The sequence below is a fragment of the Perna viridis genome, chromosome 2 (assembly GCF_037379345.1).
Source record: "Perna viridis isolate PV_CMFRI_1.1 ecotype Kerala chromosome 2, ASM3737934v1, whole genome shotgun sequence".
Classification (NCBI taxonomy): domain Eukaryota; kingdom Metazoa; phylum Mollusca; class Bivalvia; order Mytilida; family Mytilidae; genus Perna; species Perna viridis.
In genome coordinates, this window is record NC_142446.1 from 25,005,715 (window position 1) to 25,024,907 (window position 19,193).

Here is a 19,193-nt window from a genome sequence, read left to right on the forward strand (position 1 = left end):
CATTATGCTGAACGCTTTTACCCAAACAGAATTCAGCTAAACCTAACAGTTTAGGAGATATATGTAAAAAACTACTGTCTGACCCCTATATTCTATATAGTAACAGCGGCCATGTTTTTTGACTAATCAAAAATCCCCACATCAGTTCTATGCAGGATACCTGAAGGATCATTCATACCAAGTTTGATTCTAATTAGTCTAAGTAGTTTCAGAGGAGAAGAGTTTTGTACAATTGTTAGCGACGACGGACAACGACAAGGCACGACTACAACAGACGACGACGGACGCCAAGTGCGGGAAATCCCCACTGACAGACGGACAAACTAATGGAGTGCAAATCTTAATTTCCCTTTGATTCAAGCCAGTAGGGAACTAAAAAATTTGCTCCTTTGCAATTTTTTATTTATCCCATCTAAGCCTTTGTTGCTTTTAACCATTCACTACAATTTAAAGGGAATAAGTCTGAAGATGGAGCATTGTCAAAGCAAATGTCTATAAAATGAAATGTATATATAATTCATTCTAATCTGTATGCACATCTCCATATCTAACACTCCATTGAGTTTCATAACAATCCTGCAAGTCCATAAGGAAGGTTGTGAACAAAGCATCAGTTTTACTGAAAAATTGGGCAAGTACCGGTGTTCATTATTTCTACAATTTTTGTTCAAACATAAATTCCTGATGATATGCAGATCCCAATATGGTAATTTAAGTAGCAGTCTGCCTAAAAATTATGCAGTGGGTGATTTATCGATGTCAGACATTTGAACCAAATTGACTTGCAATATGTTGGATAAAGTGGAAAAACAATTCATAAAATACAAAAATGAAAAAAACATTTTCACTGTTACCATAGCAAAGACCACTCCTTAGCAACTGCCAATTTTGGGACTAAAAAACACAAAAAAATTACAATTTGAATGTAATTTTATATATCTAATGGTGGAAATTTGTCAAACTACATAATTATATTAATGAAATGTGTCTTAAGGCAAACAATTTACAATAAAGTACAAAGCAATCTGATTGGTTTAGATCTGGTTACCATAGCAACCAATATTCTTCATTTTTTACATTTTGAAATAAAAACCTCAATAAGTTTCATAGCAATCCTGAAAGTCGTTTAGGAAGAGGTGCAGATCAAGTTTTGCTAAAAAACAAATGCCTAAGTTCAACAGCCATCATTTTAACAATTTTTGTCCAAACATGATTTTATGACAGCATGCACAAATCCATGAGGTTATATGACATCCCACAAAGTTTGATAACAATGTTCCAAGCTGTTTAGAAAATAGATTGGACGGATCGAGAGACGGATGGAGAGACAGGGTGAAACCTATATACTCCCATCAAACTTCATTTGCGGGGAGTATAATTAGTCAAAAAATGGAGGTGCTTTCCAGGCCACATGCCTACTATGACAAATACACAATTTGACACACAGGTCATAAACTTTATACCTTTTCAACTTGTTGCATGGGTTATAATGATAATAAAAGCTTTGCAGGGTGTAGTTTGATATGACTGCAGTATGGACACACCATTAAAATTTGAATTTTGATTACAATTAAATAATTGACACATGATAAGAATTGTGGACTCTTTTTGCTCCTATCTCTAAAAAGTTTTGAGTCAAAACCCCCAAAAAATGCAGCAGAGATTTTCAAGAAATCTAATAAAAAAATTTCTCAATTGGACTGGACCAAAAATTAAAAAGCCTATTTTTGGGGTTGTGGCCCCTTTGACCCCTTAAAACTATTTAAAAAAAACGTAGGCGACAAGGTCTGGAAACAGTAAAAAATGCTAACCATTGACCAACAAATTTTGCAAATGACCAACTAACATTTTCCAATATCAGACATAAATTGTCAACCCTTATAAAATTACAGTCTGAGGAATCCAATAAAAAATATCTTAAAATTGGACAAAAAATAAACAGGATCTTGTCTTGACACCAAGAAAATGCATGTTTCTTTCCCCCTTGTTTGACCCCTAATTTCTGAAAAGTTTAAGTCTTTATCCCCAAAATCAATCTTAGTATGACCATTGAGGAATGGAACATTGTAAAACAATGTTACACACATTCCTCTGCTTAAACTGGAGTTTTAAAGACGAATTCTATGAAAAACCTGTTTAAGGCACCTTTTTGGCCTCAAATTATAAAACGGTTGGGGCTATAACTCCCAAAATCAAAACCATCCATTATTTTGTGTTTTGAAACCTTGTCATAAAATTTTATAAAGATCAACCTCCTGATACTCAAGTTATCACACATAAACCAAGTGTCTAGGGAGAACAACAACAACAATGCCAACACCAACAAGGACAATGGTACATATTACAGTGGGTAAAGGTTTATTTCTCATGCAGCTAATCTTTTTCTACTCTACAATACAATATTTGTTCAGAATTGTATTCATAAATATATATATAATAGCCACATTGTAAATTAATAAATAAACATAAAGAAAGTTTACCTGTAAAAGTTGTAGACAGAGGTAATTGATGCAGTTGAATGGGTGTCACTGGTACAACAGTGGGTGGCACCTTTGTACTAAAAACAAGAGTAACAATGTGGACTATGTCATAAGCATCTTATCATAGGCACAGTTTTTGTTATACTTTAAACCAATGTGGCAATTCATTGGGTGGTACTAGACATTTTTAGGGGGTGGGTGGGTGAGTAATTTTTAAACCCCAGATATGTTTTGGCACACCAGATATGTTTTTGCACAACTCTCTGAAGAGTTTTTATTGAAATGACCTTTTAAGATATCTTTGTTAGTAAACTGGAAAGTACAAAATTACCATAAATAGGCAAAGCAAGTAATGAACATTCAGATGGAAACCAAAAAATATACATATTTTTACATACTATATGGACAAGAACAGTGCAATGACTTGACAAAATATTATTTAAAAAAAACTTTGACCAGTGCAGCATGATATGACACCAGCCAGTTTAAAGCTGTTCACTTGGGGCAAGTGTGGTTGAATTCATCGTGGATGTAACAACTAATTAGATACAATATTGCACAATATTTTGATATTCAAAAAGAGAAAAATGTTCTGCTGTCAGGGTGCTTTCATGAATCAATTTGTCCACATCATCTCAAAAACAGTTAATGACAGAGTAAATTTACAAGTATACTTCATAAAGGATTTGTCACAGGAGGAACCCCCGCTTCATATTTCGGTAGTGATTTTTTTTTTTTGTAAATCAAATGTGTCTGCAAGACACTAATTGATGCCCCGCTCACCAGATTTGCCAAATAAAGAACATGTTTATTTTGTATGAAGACAGGGTTTGCAGATTCAGAAAGGTTATGTACTGTTGGTTGATGCAGTAAATATTTGGTTTGTTAGGCTCAGCACTGCAAACATACTTGCGATGAGAAAAAGAGGACTGATGGACAGATTGACAGACACATAAAAAATGTTAATACCCCAATAACAAATCCCCAACTTTGTTGCTTGGGGTATATTTCTGACCAAAATTACAAAGTCCAACTATCACCTAGTTCCAAAGTATTCCACAAAAATCAAGATCCTATGACCTTGCATACCATCATGATATACACTGTAGCCATATAGCACTATTTCTGATGAAAATTGACTAAGTCTAACTATTATCAATTTCCGTAATATTTCATGAATATCAAAATCCTTTGACCCTGCACACCTTCATAATGTGTAGAAATACCCTGTAAAATATTTTAGACGTAGTTTAAAAACTGTACGAGGAAATAGCTGGGCAAGCCATGATCCATATATTTCTGAGTAAAATGACTAATTGTAACTAGTTCCATAATATTTCAAGAAAATCAAAATCCTTTGGCCCTGCACACCTTTATCATGTGTAGAAATATCCTGTAAAATATTGTAAAAAATGTAGTTCAAAAAATATGGGAGAAGATAGCTGGACAAGCCATGATCACGTCAGACAAAAATTAATTTGCCTTTCAAGGGCAATATCTCTAACAAGGAGTTGTAAGACAATTCTGACTTCAGAAAGACTTTGGTAGAATTTATCATAAGGATTATTTCATCAACTAAAAGTTTCATTCTTTCTATTATAGTTTTCAAGATATAGGTTGAAAACTGCTCAAAACATAATTGTTTGCCTTTCAAAGGCAATAACTCTTACATAGATTGGTCTGACAACTTTGAACCTTGAAGAATTTTGTAGGCCTTATAATAAGAATAATTTCAGCAATCGAAAGTCTCATTCTATCCATCATAGTTTTCAAGATATTAGCTGAAAACTGTAAAAAAAAAATCCTCATCATTTTTCTCCTCTCAAGGGCAGTAACTCATACATGGAGTCTTCTGACAACTTAGATCCTTGGAGATGTTTGTTGGCCTTATAATAAAAATCATTTCAGCAATTGAAAGATATTAGCTAAATCTAAAGGTTTTGGAGATATAAGCACAAAACTACTGTCCAACCACTATGTTCAATTTTTTTAATTCTGTATAGTAGTTTCTGAGAAAAAGATTTTTGAAAGTAATAAGATCAAAACTGCAAAAAACCTCCAAAAAGGGCAATAACTCCAATATGGGCATACATATTTTCACCAAATTTTGATCACAGAAAGATCTCATCATGATAAATACTTTTACCCAGTAAAAATTTGGCTAAACCTAACAGTTTTGGAGATATATGTAAAAATCTACTGTCTGACCCATATGTTCTATTTTTAGTAATGACAGCCATGTTTTTTAACTGATAAAATATCCAAATGGTCATTTTGTGCAGGATACTCTAAAGAACAATCAATATAAGTTTCATGCAAATCTATTAAGTAGTTTCAGGGGGAAGATGTTAGAAAAAATTGTTAACCATGACGACAATGATGACAAAGACAGACACCAAGTGATGGCAATAGCTCACATGGCCGTAGGCCGGGTGAGCTAAAAAAGAGGATATTTTGGGAGTCACTATTGCCCACTGGATTTGGCATTACTAAAAAATCCCAGGATTTTTGGCAACCCTGCGTAGGAAAAAGGGTATGCTTTACTAGACTTTTGAAAACAAGTACTCTCTTTAAAAAATGATAGCCGACGCAGTAAAATCTTCTTCTTTTTACTTATATCAAGAAAATAACAAATGGCACGCAATTTCAATACAGTTTTTTTTTAACGCCACTAAGATATCAGTATTTGGCCAATCGGGAAACAGAATTGCGATCAGGTGACTTGCTTTCCCATGGAAGAGCGTCTTGAAGGTCAAAGGTTAAAATACGAAACTATATCAAATGCGTCGGAAAAAGAAAACCAACACGTTAAAGGAATAAATTCAATAAAAATGCTACCATTGCTTTCAATGCAACCCTATATTTTAAGTGATGCCCCTTGTAACTAAACCTTTAGAAATCAAGCAGTTTTATGTATCACTCTTTTAGGTTCATAAGCCAAGTTACCTTTGTAACTTTCAAAACAGGGTAATGTGGCATTTTTGGGGCACTTTTTTGGCTTGTTTACATACAATTTTGAACCTAGCCCCACCACTGTTTAAAGTGCTGTGAAAAAAAACTTGAACAACAAAATGAAGACCTGGAATATTCTAAGTACAAAAATGAAATATCTGTCAAATTATATTAAATTGAAAAATATTACTCAATCCCATGGCCACTGGCTTTCTCTTCATGATAGATTGTTTACCCTAAAAGGGGCAGTCCTTGTGACATCATGAATATTTACTATATTTATACCTAAACATCTTTCAGATAATTATTAATTATTTTTTAATCACTGTGATCAGATGTAATCATATTTACTTTACCCATGTAATCATTATTTAAATCAATTACTTTTACCCTGATATTAACATTAGTTATACAGACTTTCCTTTTGACTACCGCCTAGGCTTTATCAGTTCCCTTCATGAAATGTTGTAACCATTGAAAGTAATTGAACCCATCTATGATCTAGGGGCAAAACACATGTGGTGCATGATTTTAACAAATTTAGTGTTAGAAATATCACCTCAGGCCTCTGTGCCACAAAAAGGGAAAAATTACCAGAATCTGAAAAAAATTCTACGTTAAGAATGTTCTCAAGACATCAGTATTTATTAATTAATGGCAGATTCTTTAACTAATGGATACTTTTTTTCTAAAGCTTATAACTCTCTTGTTTCATGAAATAGATAGTTTTTTATTACGCATATTAAAGTAGTATTAAACTTACTTGATTTCATTACAAACAGTCAATGTCAGACCACCTTTGGAAATACATTTGTAATCTGTAAAATAAACAAATTGCTAAAATAAAACTAGTATGTCAATTGTTTGTTAAACAATTGAAAGGTCTTTCTTTCCCTTGAAAACTATCTCTTTGTTATATACACGTAAAGATACTTGGTTTGATACATAATATGCTACCTTCTACAAAGTTTGGGGTGTTTTTTTTGCACTTGGTAACCTAGTCAATTGTCAATGTTTCCATCATGATTTTTGTATTGTAAACTTGACGACCTTTCATTAGATATACAACAACCCTACTTTCGTTGATCTTTAGCATTCTGCACTTATTAATCCCAACCTTTTAATTTGATGTGCGACAATCTAACTATATAAAAAAGTTAAGTTTTGCACTCATTGACCTCATCCAACTCATTTATTTTGAGACAATTGATATTTCGGATGTACACTTAAAGACCTTTCATTTGATATGCAACAACCTTACCCACTAAGAACTTTCAATTTTTGCACATAATGACCGTACTCTTCAAACAAGTATATATGACTTATCAATGTTGAAACTCTGATATTTAAAAATGTGCTCATTTAGACCTTCAAAATGACCCCCTTCCATGAAGTTAAAAAAATGACGCAATATCAAAACTATAAATAGGTATTGATGAAATTCATAAAACCATTGGCAAATATGAATATTTTAAGTTGTCATAGTATCGTTGGTTCTTTATAATGGTTCTTGGTATTTTGTCAAATAGTTGTACTTAAACAGATCTTTCTTTCTGTGTACTGATCATTTGTGTGTGTAATGTGGATTTTAAAATATATACCCTCACTCTGAAAAACTAAAATTTCAATAGATCCAAAACAAGACAAGAGATCTCATATCTGAACTGTATGATAATTTACAGATAATTTGCAACAAAATTACAAAACAATCTGAGCAATTACAGAGCTCATTTTGAGTACAATGAATATTAAAATATGATACAATAATATACTCCATAACAGGAAGTCCTAGACACATGAAACTACCACCATACACCTTAGGATTACTTGACCTTGAAAAAACTTACAATGTCAAGGTCATACAATTATGCCAAGGTCACAAACTGGATATTGCAAAACATTTAAATTGTCATAACTTTTGAACAGACAGTCTGCCAGATGTAAACTTGGTTTCAAAATGTAAGGCTTCTCGAGAGGGTCATTTCATATGATGTATGTATGCACTAATCTCTTATCATCTATAATACTAAAGGAAGAGACCAATTTCTTTGAACTGCAACTCCTATGAAACCATATAAGGTCGAATATCTTGGTGATATGTGGTATATATGTAGTGTTGTGTACTTCCTAAATTTGTCTTTGAAACAATCTTTTTCCTACGGAAATATCCCAATTCGGAGACCGTCATTGGTTTGTGTGTTATAATACGCTTTCGTGCATGCTCAATCAATGTACTGTTGGATCATGTTTACATGTGTTACACAAGTATTATATGTTAACTATTTTGCTTAATTAAATGACATCCACCTTTTTTCTAAGTTGCAAAACTGTCCAGGCATTGAAAAGCGTAGAGTTTGTCGAAATAAACCTTCCACCTTCTATATATAAACATCTGTGCCCGAAATCCAAACCCTTCCCCTTTTAAAGAGTAAACTGGCATGACTGGCAAACCCAAAACCCAGTGGGGGATTTAGAGTTTTAGGTAAGGGGGGGGGAAAAAAAAATTCTTGACAGGATCACCAGTGAGGGTCACGAAGTGAATGCTTTTCATGATTTAACACACACAATTTTTTAACTTAAGGGGGATCCACCATCCCCCCCACCCCGGATCCTCTACTGCTACTCATTGGTATTGTTTTGAGTTTAAAAGGGTGTTCAACCCAGCTTCCCCATCCCTCCCACCCCGCCATACTACCCACCACCCCCCCCCCACCCCCCCCCCACCCCCAATTTTTTTTTTTTAACCCAACTTATAAATTTGAAAAACTTTAGTAAGATATTTCAACGGATATAACTCCTGTATGGTTTGATAACAAAATACATATGTATTTTTATTCATCAGGTCTTCTTCTTGTGTACATGAAACAGTTTTCAGTGACTCTATCTATTTTGGTTTTCAAGATATGAGTGATTGAAAGAAATTGTTTTAAAGGGACATAACTCTTGAAGATGATAATGAAATCCTTAGCAGGGTCAATTTCTAGTAGAACATGATGACATCTACATATCTGAAAAATGAGTTTGGGGGACCATGTTGAAAAAAATGCAACTAATCCAAGATAACTTCTACAATGGTTCTACAAATTCTTCACAGGGTTATTCTGTACAAGTCCTAAATGTTGTAATGATATCTTGAAAGATGATGAAACAGGGCTGTGTCAAAGTAAATTTTGGAAGAAAAAAAACTAGCACCCTGTAATCCAGTTCTTGAAATATAAATTTGAAAAACTTTAGTATGGTATTTCAAGGGATATAACTCCCCTATGGTTTAATAACAATAAACAATTTATGTTTATTAATCAGATTTTCTTCTTCTTGTGTACATGAAACTGTTTTCAGATTGATTCTATCTATTAAGGTTTTTAAGATATTGGGAATTGAAAGAAATTAAATGACCTCTATCCATGGTCAAAATTTGGTAATGATATCTTGAAAGATGAATAGGGAGGATCATGTCAAAGGAAATTTTGCAAATATCAAAAGAAAAGAAACATTAAGAAAACAATAAGGTCTTTCCCATGAAGGGAAATACCATAATTACATACTATATATTATGGATGTGTATAAAATCAAAAACTTAACTAGAAAAACTGATAGCAATGTTCATCCACTTCTTCCAAGTTGTTTTCTTAATTAGGAGGTGCACAATGTGAACATGTAATAAGAGTTCTGTGAAAGTTTCATTCAACTCAGTGGTATACATAGGAGAAGTAAAGGAAAAAAAATGGGTCCCCTCTTGTCCCCACATTAACAAAAGTCCACGTCCACGTCCACGTTTAACTATTGTGAAAAACCCAAATTAATATGGATAAAATTCTAAAATAGGAGGTGCACAATAAGATAAGATTTTAAAGATTTTGGGAAAGTTTCATTCAATTCCATTCAGTAATATAGCAGGAGTAACAGATGAGAGATAGGTCCCACCATATTAACAAATTACAAAGTCCATGTTTTGCTATATGAAACACCCAAATTGATTCAGATCAAAATCTAAATAGGAGGTACACACTGGGAACATGTAACAAAGATTCTGTGAAAGTATTAAATTCCATTCCACAGGGATAAGAGATGGGTCCCAGAATTTGTCCATATAAAATCTAAAGGCTTTAAAGAGCCTCAATGGCTCAACTGCCTAAATTAGCAACATTTCAGTTATTGACACATAAGCATATGGAATTATTTGGACACTATATAGCATAACATTTTTAATTCAATAAAAAAATTTCATAATCGGACTAAAAATAAACAAAATCCCCACATCTATTCATTCATACTAAGTGTGGTTCAAATTGCCCCAGTTGTGTCAGGACAAGAGTTTTGTGTTATAGTCCAAAAACAGAAAAATCACCTTATTTTGGTACAAATAAAGTCCTTTAACTCAAAACAATAAAAAAGCATCCGAAAGCACTGCATGCTTCAACTGCCGATGTCAAACCCTGAACAGTTGGGGCAATTGTGAACAGAATACAGTGGAGCCTCTCAAAACCGGCTGCCCATGGGACCAAAGAAATCGGCCGGTTTTCAGAGGTGCCGGTTTTCGGAGGTTCCGGAAATTTTCGTATCCGTTCCGTATATGGATACCGGAAGTACAATGTTATTGATCTTGTGATCGATCCGATCCTATTGATGATTATCTGATTGCACTGTTTGTATGTTTCTACACACATCCTTTGATAGGTATTTGTGTATGTTTGTGTTCAAATCAAGAATAAACGTAAAAGTTGTATTGTTGTTTTTAATTAAAGAGTAATCGTACTCTTTACAAGGCTCATTGATTTTACTTGTCGGCAAACTTTTCACCGGTTTTCGGAGGTTAATTTTTACAAAGAAATGGGTTTTGGGACCGAATTTTGCAGCCGATGTTCGGAATTCGGAGGGGCCGGTTTAGGGAGGAAATTTTTACTTAATTATATAGGGGAAAATTCCGGACCAAAACTAAATGATCGGTTTTCGGAGGATTCCGGTTTTCAGAGGGGCCGGTTTAGGGGAGTTCCACTGTATTAGTTTTTGACACATAAGCATATGGAATTGTTTGGACACTATATTGCATAAAATTTTTAATTCAATCAAAAATTTTCATACTCAGACAAAAAAAACAAGAGGCTCCGATGACTATAGTCGAACTAAATCTGTAACTTCTCATAGCAAGACTACATACCTAAGATAAAATCAATTGGTAAAAGCATTACAAAATAAAATGTGTGATAAACTGTAAATTCACTGAAATTTTCTAATACCAAGGGCTGTAACTTCCATAAAAATCAATTAACCATAACCAAAGTCGAATAATCTGCAACTTCTCATAGTAAGGCTACATACCAAAGATATAAAATCAATTGGTAAATAAGTGTGGAAAACTGTAAATTCACTGAAATTTTCTAAGTCCATGGGCTATAACTTAAAATCAGTTAACGGTATTCAAAATCAAACGTAATCTTTAATTTCTCAAAGTAAGGCCACATACCAAGACAGACTTATTAGGTAAAAGCGTTACAAAACAAAGTGTGGAAAACAATGACGGGTGGACGGACACCCAGCATTTCCATGTCCCCTCGCGACACATTTATTTTAGGCCAGGTGAGCTAATAAAACGGCAAACATACATGACTTATATCTAGCTTTCCTGATTCAAATTACACCAACAAATTGCTTTATTACAAGGAGAAAGAGGGACATAAACAACACTCTAAGAATGTTATTAATAAACTATAAAAACTGTGAGCAATGCTCGCTAACATGATAACCCACTCACTGATTTGTTAACATGCACCTTTTGACTTCAAAACTAATTGGGATCAAAATTTAAAATAGAAGTTGCATCATACATTCATGTCTCACTAAAACCAACCAAATGAAACCAAATCAAGAACGATAACTCTTGAAAAAAGCAAATATTATGTACAATCAATATAATTTTTATCATAAAAATGCAACAACCAAATGAAGAACTAAGACTGGTTATGTGATCAGTAACTGTTTCTGAACAAGAAAGAAAACTGAATTTGGTGGGTTTTCTAGTAAAATCAGTCACGGTCTAGCAAAATGCTTTACTGTACCGATCCGGTGGTCTAGAAGAATTTTTCGGAAATGTACCCAGAAGTAGTAATTTCTTAATTCCAGTCATTTAACGCTCAAGGAATTTGAGAGGCATACTTCAAACATTCTTCAATATTGATCAATGTCAATGTAAACCAAAGTGGAACTTCTTAGCCTTTCTAGTAACACAAATGTCAGTAAATTAAAGTGTGGGAAATAACTGAGTAGTTCTGAATGAAAGTACACCAATGTAAACATCTAGCGAAAAAACTATGAGGGGGGGTCGAAACCTACTCCTTAAAAATGATCCTCCATTGAAATAAGGGAACAAATTCAGGTATATGACTGGACAAAGCAGTGCCAAACATTTCAGAACCACTGGGTCAATGTCTATACAAGGCTATAATAAGTTGATCAATGGAAAGTTTGCAGCCTTTCAAGTTCTAAGATAATATTTTCTGTTGTCTTCTAAGTTCCAATTCCCATTATCTGACATTATTTCCATTCATTTATCTTAAAAATTAACATCTAAAAGGATCCAGACTTCATAGCAATAAAAAACACAACTAAAATGAACCAATTGCCACTTAAATACAAACCACCTTGTGTTATTCAGTTCAGGATTCTATCAAGGCTATCTATGAAATCAGGTCTAGTGTCTTGCTTGCAGGTCAAGGCAATTTTTTTGTCTATTAGACCTGTGGTCTAGACAAATATCCAGACTAATTTCAATCCCTGTGCATGAAACACATTTTGTCTGATTTTTAGTAAGACTGCTACTTAATACCTCCTACTTAGCATGTAGGGGAATAATTAGTTATAATTAGGTCAGGTAACTGTTAATATTCAATTTTTTTCTTCAGTAGAATCCATCAAAGAGTTAGGGGACAAGGCAAAAGGATTCCTATTTACCCATAAGGTGTAATAAAATATTACAATGAAAATAGAAAATTTAACACTTGCGAAAAAAGGTTAAATCTACATTAGTTGGCATGCATAACTTCTAATTTAACAATAAATCCTGTAAACTAGTTAAGAATTTTGTATCTGTTTTAGCTAAAATTGGTTACAAACTTCTATTAACCAGTGAAATAAATAAATAAAAGGTTGATCATTTCAATACCTGCAGACAACTCCTCAGTTGTGTTACAGTATTTCTTGATACAGCTACAGTCCTCCTCCGATGGAACACATGAACAGGGATTCCTAGGTTGGATGATGTAACTGTATCCAACAGAGTAATCACACCTGCAAGTTCTATCCTCTTTTCCTTTTCCATTTGAGACCTTCCTCCTCACAGCCTGATTTGATGTACATACAATCACTGAATTTATCAGTACTAAATACAATAGGCTGGTATCTCTTATCTGTGCAATTATCATTGGTTATTCCAGGTTTTCTAACCATTCTCAACCCTTAAAAGATAAAAAAAGAATTGAAATTCAATTACACAATATGTGCCCTCATAAAAATGTATCATGCATGTATTCTTTGGTTATCTCACTTCAAAGTTTTGACTTGTATAGAAATTAAAAGTTAACTTAGTCCACTAGTTAATTGTATCTTTGTTGAGTCAGGTTTTATGTCTAGTGCTAGGTATTCATTTGTCTAAGATACAAACATTCTGACCTGTTTAAAAAATTGTTTGAAATTGAGAACAGTCTGAATAGTCAACAAAAGATATCCTATTACATTTTAGATACTCAATGTCATTGGTTACATAAAAATTACAACTATGATAATTTGTTATTAGAAAACTATGGGTACTGTAGCTTTTTTAGATTCCTAAGATGTGGAAAGTTCACTGTACGTGCTTTACAGAACAGTGACCCAGCTTTTAACTTATGTGGGTCAAATATTTAGAAATTTTTTAGTGCTCATTTAAAATTAAAGGTATCAAAACAGATACTTTCATACAAATAAGGCATAATTATAAAGCTGCTGAAGACAAATTAAGAAATATGTTTTCTATATATTGTAAATATTTGAATGTCATATACCAAAGTCATCCTTCACTAAGCAAGCCACTTATAAGTGATGCCTCTGGTCAAGTCCCTGAGCAAGTCACTAAATGAAAAGTTATAGCTTGTCTTGAAAATGTACTGAAGTGCTTACTGTAGGTACATCAATACATCTAATGCTACTTTGAGAATGACTCAAGTACCACAAACAAATGATGCATATATATGATAAATTGTCTTAACTATCATACAGTATGATTATATGTGGCATCATACATTTTGGGGAGACAATTAAATCTAACTCCTCCCCCACCCCCTTAAAAAAAAGATAAATAGATAAATGCATTGGGGTTTATTGAAGTAATGGGAATTATGAACAAATTACATTTATCGATAATATAAGTCATATTCTTCGGGTTTATTGAAGTAATGGGAATTATGAACAAATTACATTTATCGATAATATAAGTCATATTCTTCGAACTCTTGCAGTTGCTATACCAGCATATGCACAATTGTATGTTTCTATCATTTAATCAGTTTTACAAAAGACGCACTCAGCAAGTCAAATCCTGTCAATCAGCTTTTATAGTACTTTCACAAAATACTAGGTGTTACAATATGCCTTCTGAATGCTGTAAGTGACCTACACTGAGCAGTCAGCTGTATATACTTCAGTTTAAGCTATACAAGCTTGAGTAACACCTCTTATCAAGATCTTGTAACCCACTGAATACTTGCTTTCCAGCTCTTATAGTTATGCTGCTGAACACCGAGTTTAACAGTGCAAGTAAAATTAATGACACTGATTCTGTTGTAAAAACTTTTTTGTTGCAGTGTTTAAGATCATAGATACATTTATGTCATCATGGAATGTTATTTTAATGTTAAGATTAAAGACATAATTACTCGGTATTAATTTTATATATTTCTTGATAAACAGTTTTCTATGGTCTGGGCATTTTTTGTCTTGTTTGTACAAATCTGAAAACGTGATGTGCTTACAAGTGTATTTTAGGGTAGAAAATGGTAAAAAAACCAGATTGATCAATACATATGGATCATACATTTACAGATGTTAACATACATTACTAACTATACGTAGGTTGGCTCATGTCTCAGGCATAGCAAGATAAGCTTGGTGTTGTGATTAAATTTACAAGGATCATGTACATTATAACTCTTGTATAGAACTACTTTACAGTACATGCTATACTTCATTGCTAAACTGTACACATACATGATAAGTTAATGAATCTCATATAGCAGGAACATTCCTGCTGAACTTGGAATGCAAAAATACAATGGATATTAACAAATAGAATGTTAGAATTTAGTACTGTTATGCAAAAATAAATAACTGCTTAGCTTTTTTCCATACATGTTACTCTATATAATAAAGCTTTTTAGAGTACAGCATGTCAACCACTAATCACTTGGGGCAAGTGTAGACAACATTACTTTCTTGACACATTTATGCATAGGGACTTACCATTTATTATGAACACAAAATAAAACTAGTTTGGACATAATATAGAACAAAATTTGAAATTCAATCATAAACTTTTGAAATCAAACCAAAATTTTTGGGGTGTAGCCCTTTTGAGACCTTATAACTTGAAACACTAAAAGTAATCTGAAATCTGAATGAAAAACAGACAGGGACTTTCATGAGGAATCCAATAATTTTTTTTTGATAATCAGACCAAAAATATACTACAGTAGAGGCTCTAGAGAGCCTGAATTACTCATCTGGAGAACATAAAATCATTAAACATATGTTCTCATTTCAGGCAAGTTTTTTCTTTCTTTTTCAATTTGAAGCTGACAATAATGAGTTTTTTTTTATAAAATAGGAATTTTCAGAATTTCATTTTTTTCTTCCTTTTTATAAAATAGGAATTTTCAGAATTTCATTTTTTCTTCCATCTCACATGTAATGGGTATAGTTTTTCAAGCATCCTACTTCAAACAAGCGTTTGTGTATTCAGACATATTTATGGAGCAACTTACCTTTCTAGTGAGCCAAGGCATTATTTAAATGCAGGTGGGACAAGAAGGATATGACTACACCACTTTAAATTATTCAGCTCTGAATTTGGTTGAGAATAAATATTTGATACAGAAAAAGATTTCGATCAGATTCAAAGTGGTTTCTGTTTGCCCCTTTATTCCAATACAGATTACACCCCAAAAATCAATCCAAGCCTGAACTTTTGTAGTAAGGTACTATGTTAATTAGCACCTACTACACAAGATTAGTCATCACACTTAAAGTCTCATTTTAACTTTAAAATTCCTTGTCCTTAAAAAATTCAGTGTGTAAAGTAACAGAAACGTTAGAAATGGTTAGTGAGACCTTACCATATTAAAACGAAAATTTTACAATAGATAGATCTCATCATGCTGAACACTTTTACCCATATCATAATTTAGCAAAATGGTTTTGGAGATATATGCAAAAAACTACAGTCTGACCCATATGTTCTATTTTTAGTAACAGTGGCCATTTTTTTTGACAGATAAAAAATCCCCACGACAATTTTATGCAGAATACTCCAAGGAACATTCACACCAAGTTTCGTTCCTATTGGTCAAGTAGTGTCAGAGAAGAAAAGTTTTGAATAATTGTTAACGACAACTATGAAGGCCGACAACACTTCCATTGATTATGTGCCATAATGACTACCGGTAAATCACTTACCTATCAGGATAGGTCAAATCAGAACTATTACCACAAAACCATCAACTCCACTAATCTCAGAAACATAAATACTGTGTTATTTAAAATATATTGGGCATTTGTTAAAAACTAACATGCTTTTAAAGTTATTCTTCAAGAAAAAAACACAAGCTTTAGTACCTAATTTTAGTTTTGAGATTAGTGGAATATGTTGAAGACTTGGAGCAGTTAGGTTATCATTAATCAGTATGTTAAATTGTATTAGTATAGTATATCACTTTGGATTTTTATTCATATATCAGGGCCTTGACGCCCCGTGCAAGTCCGGGTGTTAAAAGAATAGGCCTGCAGCAGCGCTAAGCTTGTTGTATAAGGCGACTAAATAGTGCTCAGAAACCTAGCCGGGGGCTAGGTGCTCTGCCCACAGAGCAACTGAGATGTGTGACCCAGGTGGTGGAATGGGGTACCCCTGGTGTGTTGCATGCTGGGGTTGTCAGGCTATAATAGGAGTAGGAACCTTTGCGTTCCGCCACAGGATGCTAAATTGCCCGACCTTACCCATCCCTCCCTTTTTCTAGTGGCAATCAAAATTTGTCGACCCTACTGTCCTTGTGTTCCATCCCGTTTTTCATTTCATCGTCATTTCATGTTCGTTTTATCATCCGTTTCATGTTCATCGTCTGAATATAGCTGAAATATTGCTGCTCGGACGTTAAACCCCAACAATCAATCAATCAATCAGGGCCTTGACAACCAATTAGCACAAAGATTGAGATTTGGAGTAAGAAAGTAGAGAAGAAAATATGAATGTTTTATGTACTTTCCATCAGAAAATTAACAAGACTGAAAACATCTCTGGACCTGCATCCCTTGAATATATTTGTCAGCACATAAGTATCTTCTGTATAATGATTATGCAAATTAAATAAATGAAATAAAGTGAGCACACTCACTATGATCCAAGTGCCCTCAAATGCACACTTTAGAAAAATCAAAACCCTAAACTACAAAATAAGCACACACTTAACAGGTTTCTCAAAATTAAAATGTGAAATGCAATCTGACCAAGTAACGAAAACAAGTTATAAAAGGCTACCAATTGGTTGTCAAAATCAAAAAGTGAAGACACTTGGACTCATCCGATCAATCTACAGGGGACTCCCTGGCTGGACTCCAAACTTTGCAAAAATGATAAAATAGAATGCCAGAAATAATGTGATATGTGAGGCAAAATATTCCTAAAGAAAGACAAAAAAGAAGTACTTGAAAGACACTAAATTCTAACCGATAAACTAAAATATATACTACATGTATAAAGAATCTTTTTTTAAGTGAAGCAAGTGCTAGTTTTAAGGATTCTTTTGGTGTTAAAGAAATTAGCAAAAATGGAAACATTCTTCATACCCCTATGTTTTCAGATGAGTGTCCCCTGATATACATATACTACATATTCATGTCATTTGATTGTTTGTTTGTTGAGGTTTAACTCCCAAGCAGCAATATTTCAGCTATATTCAGGCAACGAACATAAAAGGGATGATAAAATGAACATGAAATGATGAAATGAAAAATGGGATAGGACACAAGGATAACAGGGTCGACAAATTTTGATTACCACTAGAAAAAGGAAGGGATGGGCAAGGTTGGGCAATTTAGCCTCCTGTGGTGGAGCACAAAGGTTCCTATTCCTATTGAATACCACAGCAGGGTTCTTTAACGGGCGAGAAATGTAACATCTTTCCCAACACAGTGCACCACTATGGTTTGCGGTCAGGTTTTCTGTATTATAGCCTGATAACCTAGCATGTAACACGCCAGGGGTACCCCATTCCACCACCTGGGGCACACATCCCAGTTGCTCTGTGGGCTGGGCACCTAGCCCCAGCTAGGTTTCTGAGCACTAATTAGTCGCCTTTTACGACAAGCTTAGCGCTGCTGCAGGCCTATTCTTTTGACACCCGGACCTGCACGGGGCCATGAGTAAGCTGTTTTATCCAGATAAATGAAATGGCTCAAGCTACAGCAAAGATGAGAATGAAAAAATACATTTAATCCAATGCTTTCCCCATTTAGATGGAATTCATATATATTAAACAAGCATTCTGAAAATATTACAAAAACAATGCATAGTCCCCTACCAGCTGTTTATATTACTGACCAAAATATTACCGATAAGGCTTCAAATAATGGTTGACTGATTTGTCAAAAAAAAACAACTTAATATCTTAAGTCTTAAAAAATAGGTGTGTAAAACTGGAAGTTGTTAACTTTGGAAAAAATCAGTAAAGAGAAAGGAATTGTAAAATTGATCTGTAACTCATCAAGGTAACACTAAGACTCACCTACCAAAAACCAGCTACATATGTTAAGAAGTAAAGAGCTGTGCTTTAAGCACATTATATGCCCACTGCTCTTTTAACTTGTCCTTATGCTTTTAATGAATTTATATGATCAACTAGAAATACTGAGACCCCCCCAAAAAAAAGTAAATAAAAAATGCACAAAAAATTTGGCACTATCAAGGCTACCTCAATTTTAACTGAGTTTGTTGTCTTGATTTTTCACCCATACATTTCCATCTTGTTTAAAACACACTTCTGACAAGGTTACCAATTCCTTTTTATACTTATTAGTCAATCATCACAACAAATGGTCTGTTTTAAACGAATAAAATTTCCTTGGCCTTTTCCGGCTTTTTTAAAGAGTAAATCTTTATTACACGGAAACATAAAGTTTAAACATTTAAACAAACTGGAAGGGAGCTCACTTCATTAGATATGAACAATTCACCAAAGGTTCATAAAAGTTAGTCAAAGTCTTTGAGTAACTATGCAAAACTTGAAAATCCTACCGATAAATCTGAAATTTATAAAAATCGAACGAGAGCTTATATCAATAAATATGAACAATTCACCAATGTTTCATAAAAGTAGGTGAAAGTGTTTTTGAGTTTTGTCTAAAAAACTGAAATTGATAAAAAAACAAAAAACAAAACAAAACAAAAGGGAGCTTACATCAATAGATATGAACAATTCACCAAAGTTTCATAAAAGATGGTGACAAAGTTACAACGATATACCA

The 19,193-nt window shown here is 33.5% G+C and overlaps 1 protein-coding gene across 1 annotated transcript in view; it reads right to left on the bottom strand.

Annotated features, from left to right (window-relative positions):
• LOC148624204 (uncharacterized) overlaps window positions 1-19,193 on the bottom strand; it is a 63,777-nt gene that overhangs the window by 32,751 nt on the left and 11,833 nt on the right. The window contains exons 3-5 of the mRNA XM_088566745.1: window positions 12,592-12,883; window positions 6,196-6,250; window positions 2,481-2,557 (exon numbers count right to left, since the gene is read on the bottom strand). Of these exons, the coding sequence (XP_088422871.1) occupies window positions 2,481-2,557; window positions 6,196-6,250; window positions 12,592-12,850 (391 nt within the window). The 5' untranslated portion in view covers window positions 12,851-12,883. The remainder of the gene's footprint in view (window positions 1-2,480; window positions 2,558-6,195; window positions 6,251-12,591; window positions 12,884-19,193) is intronic.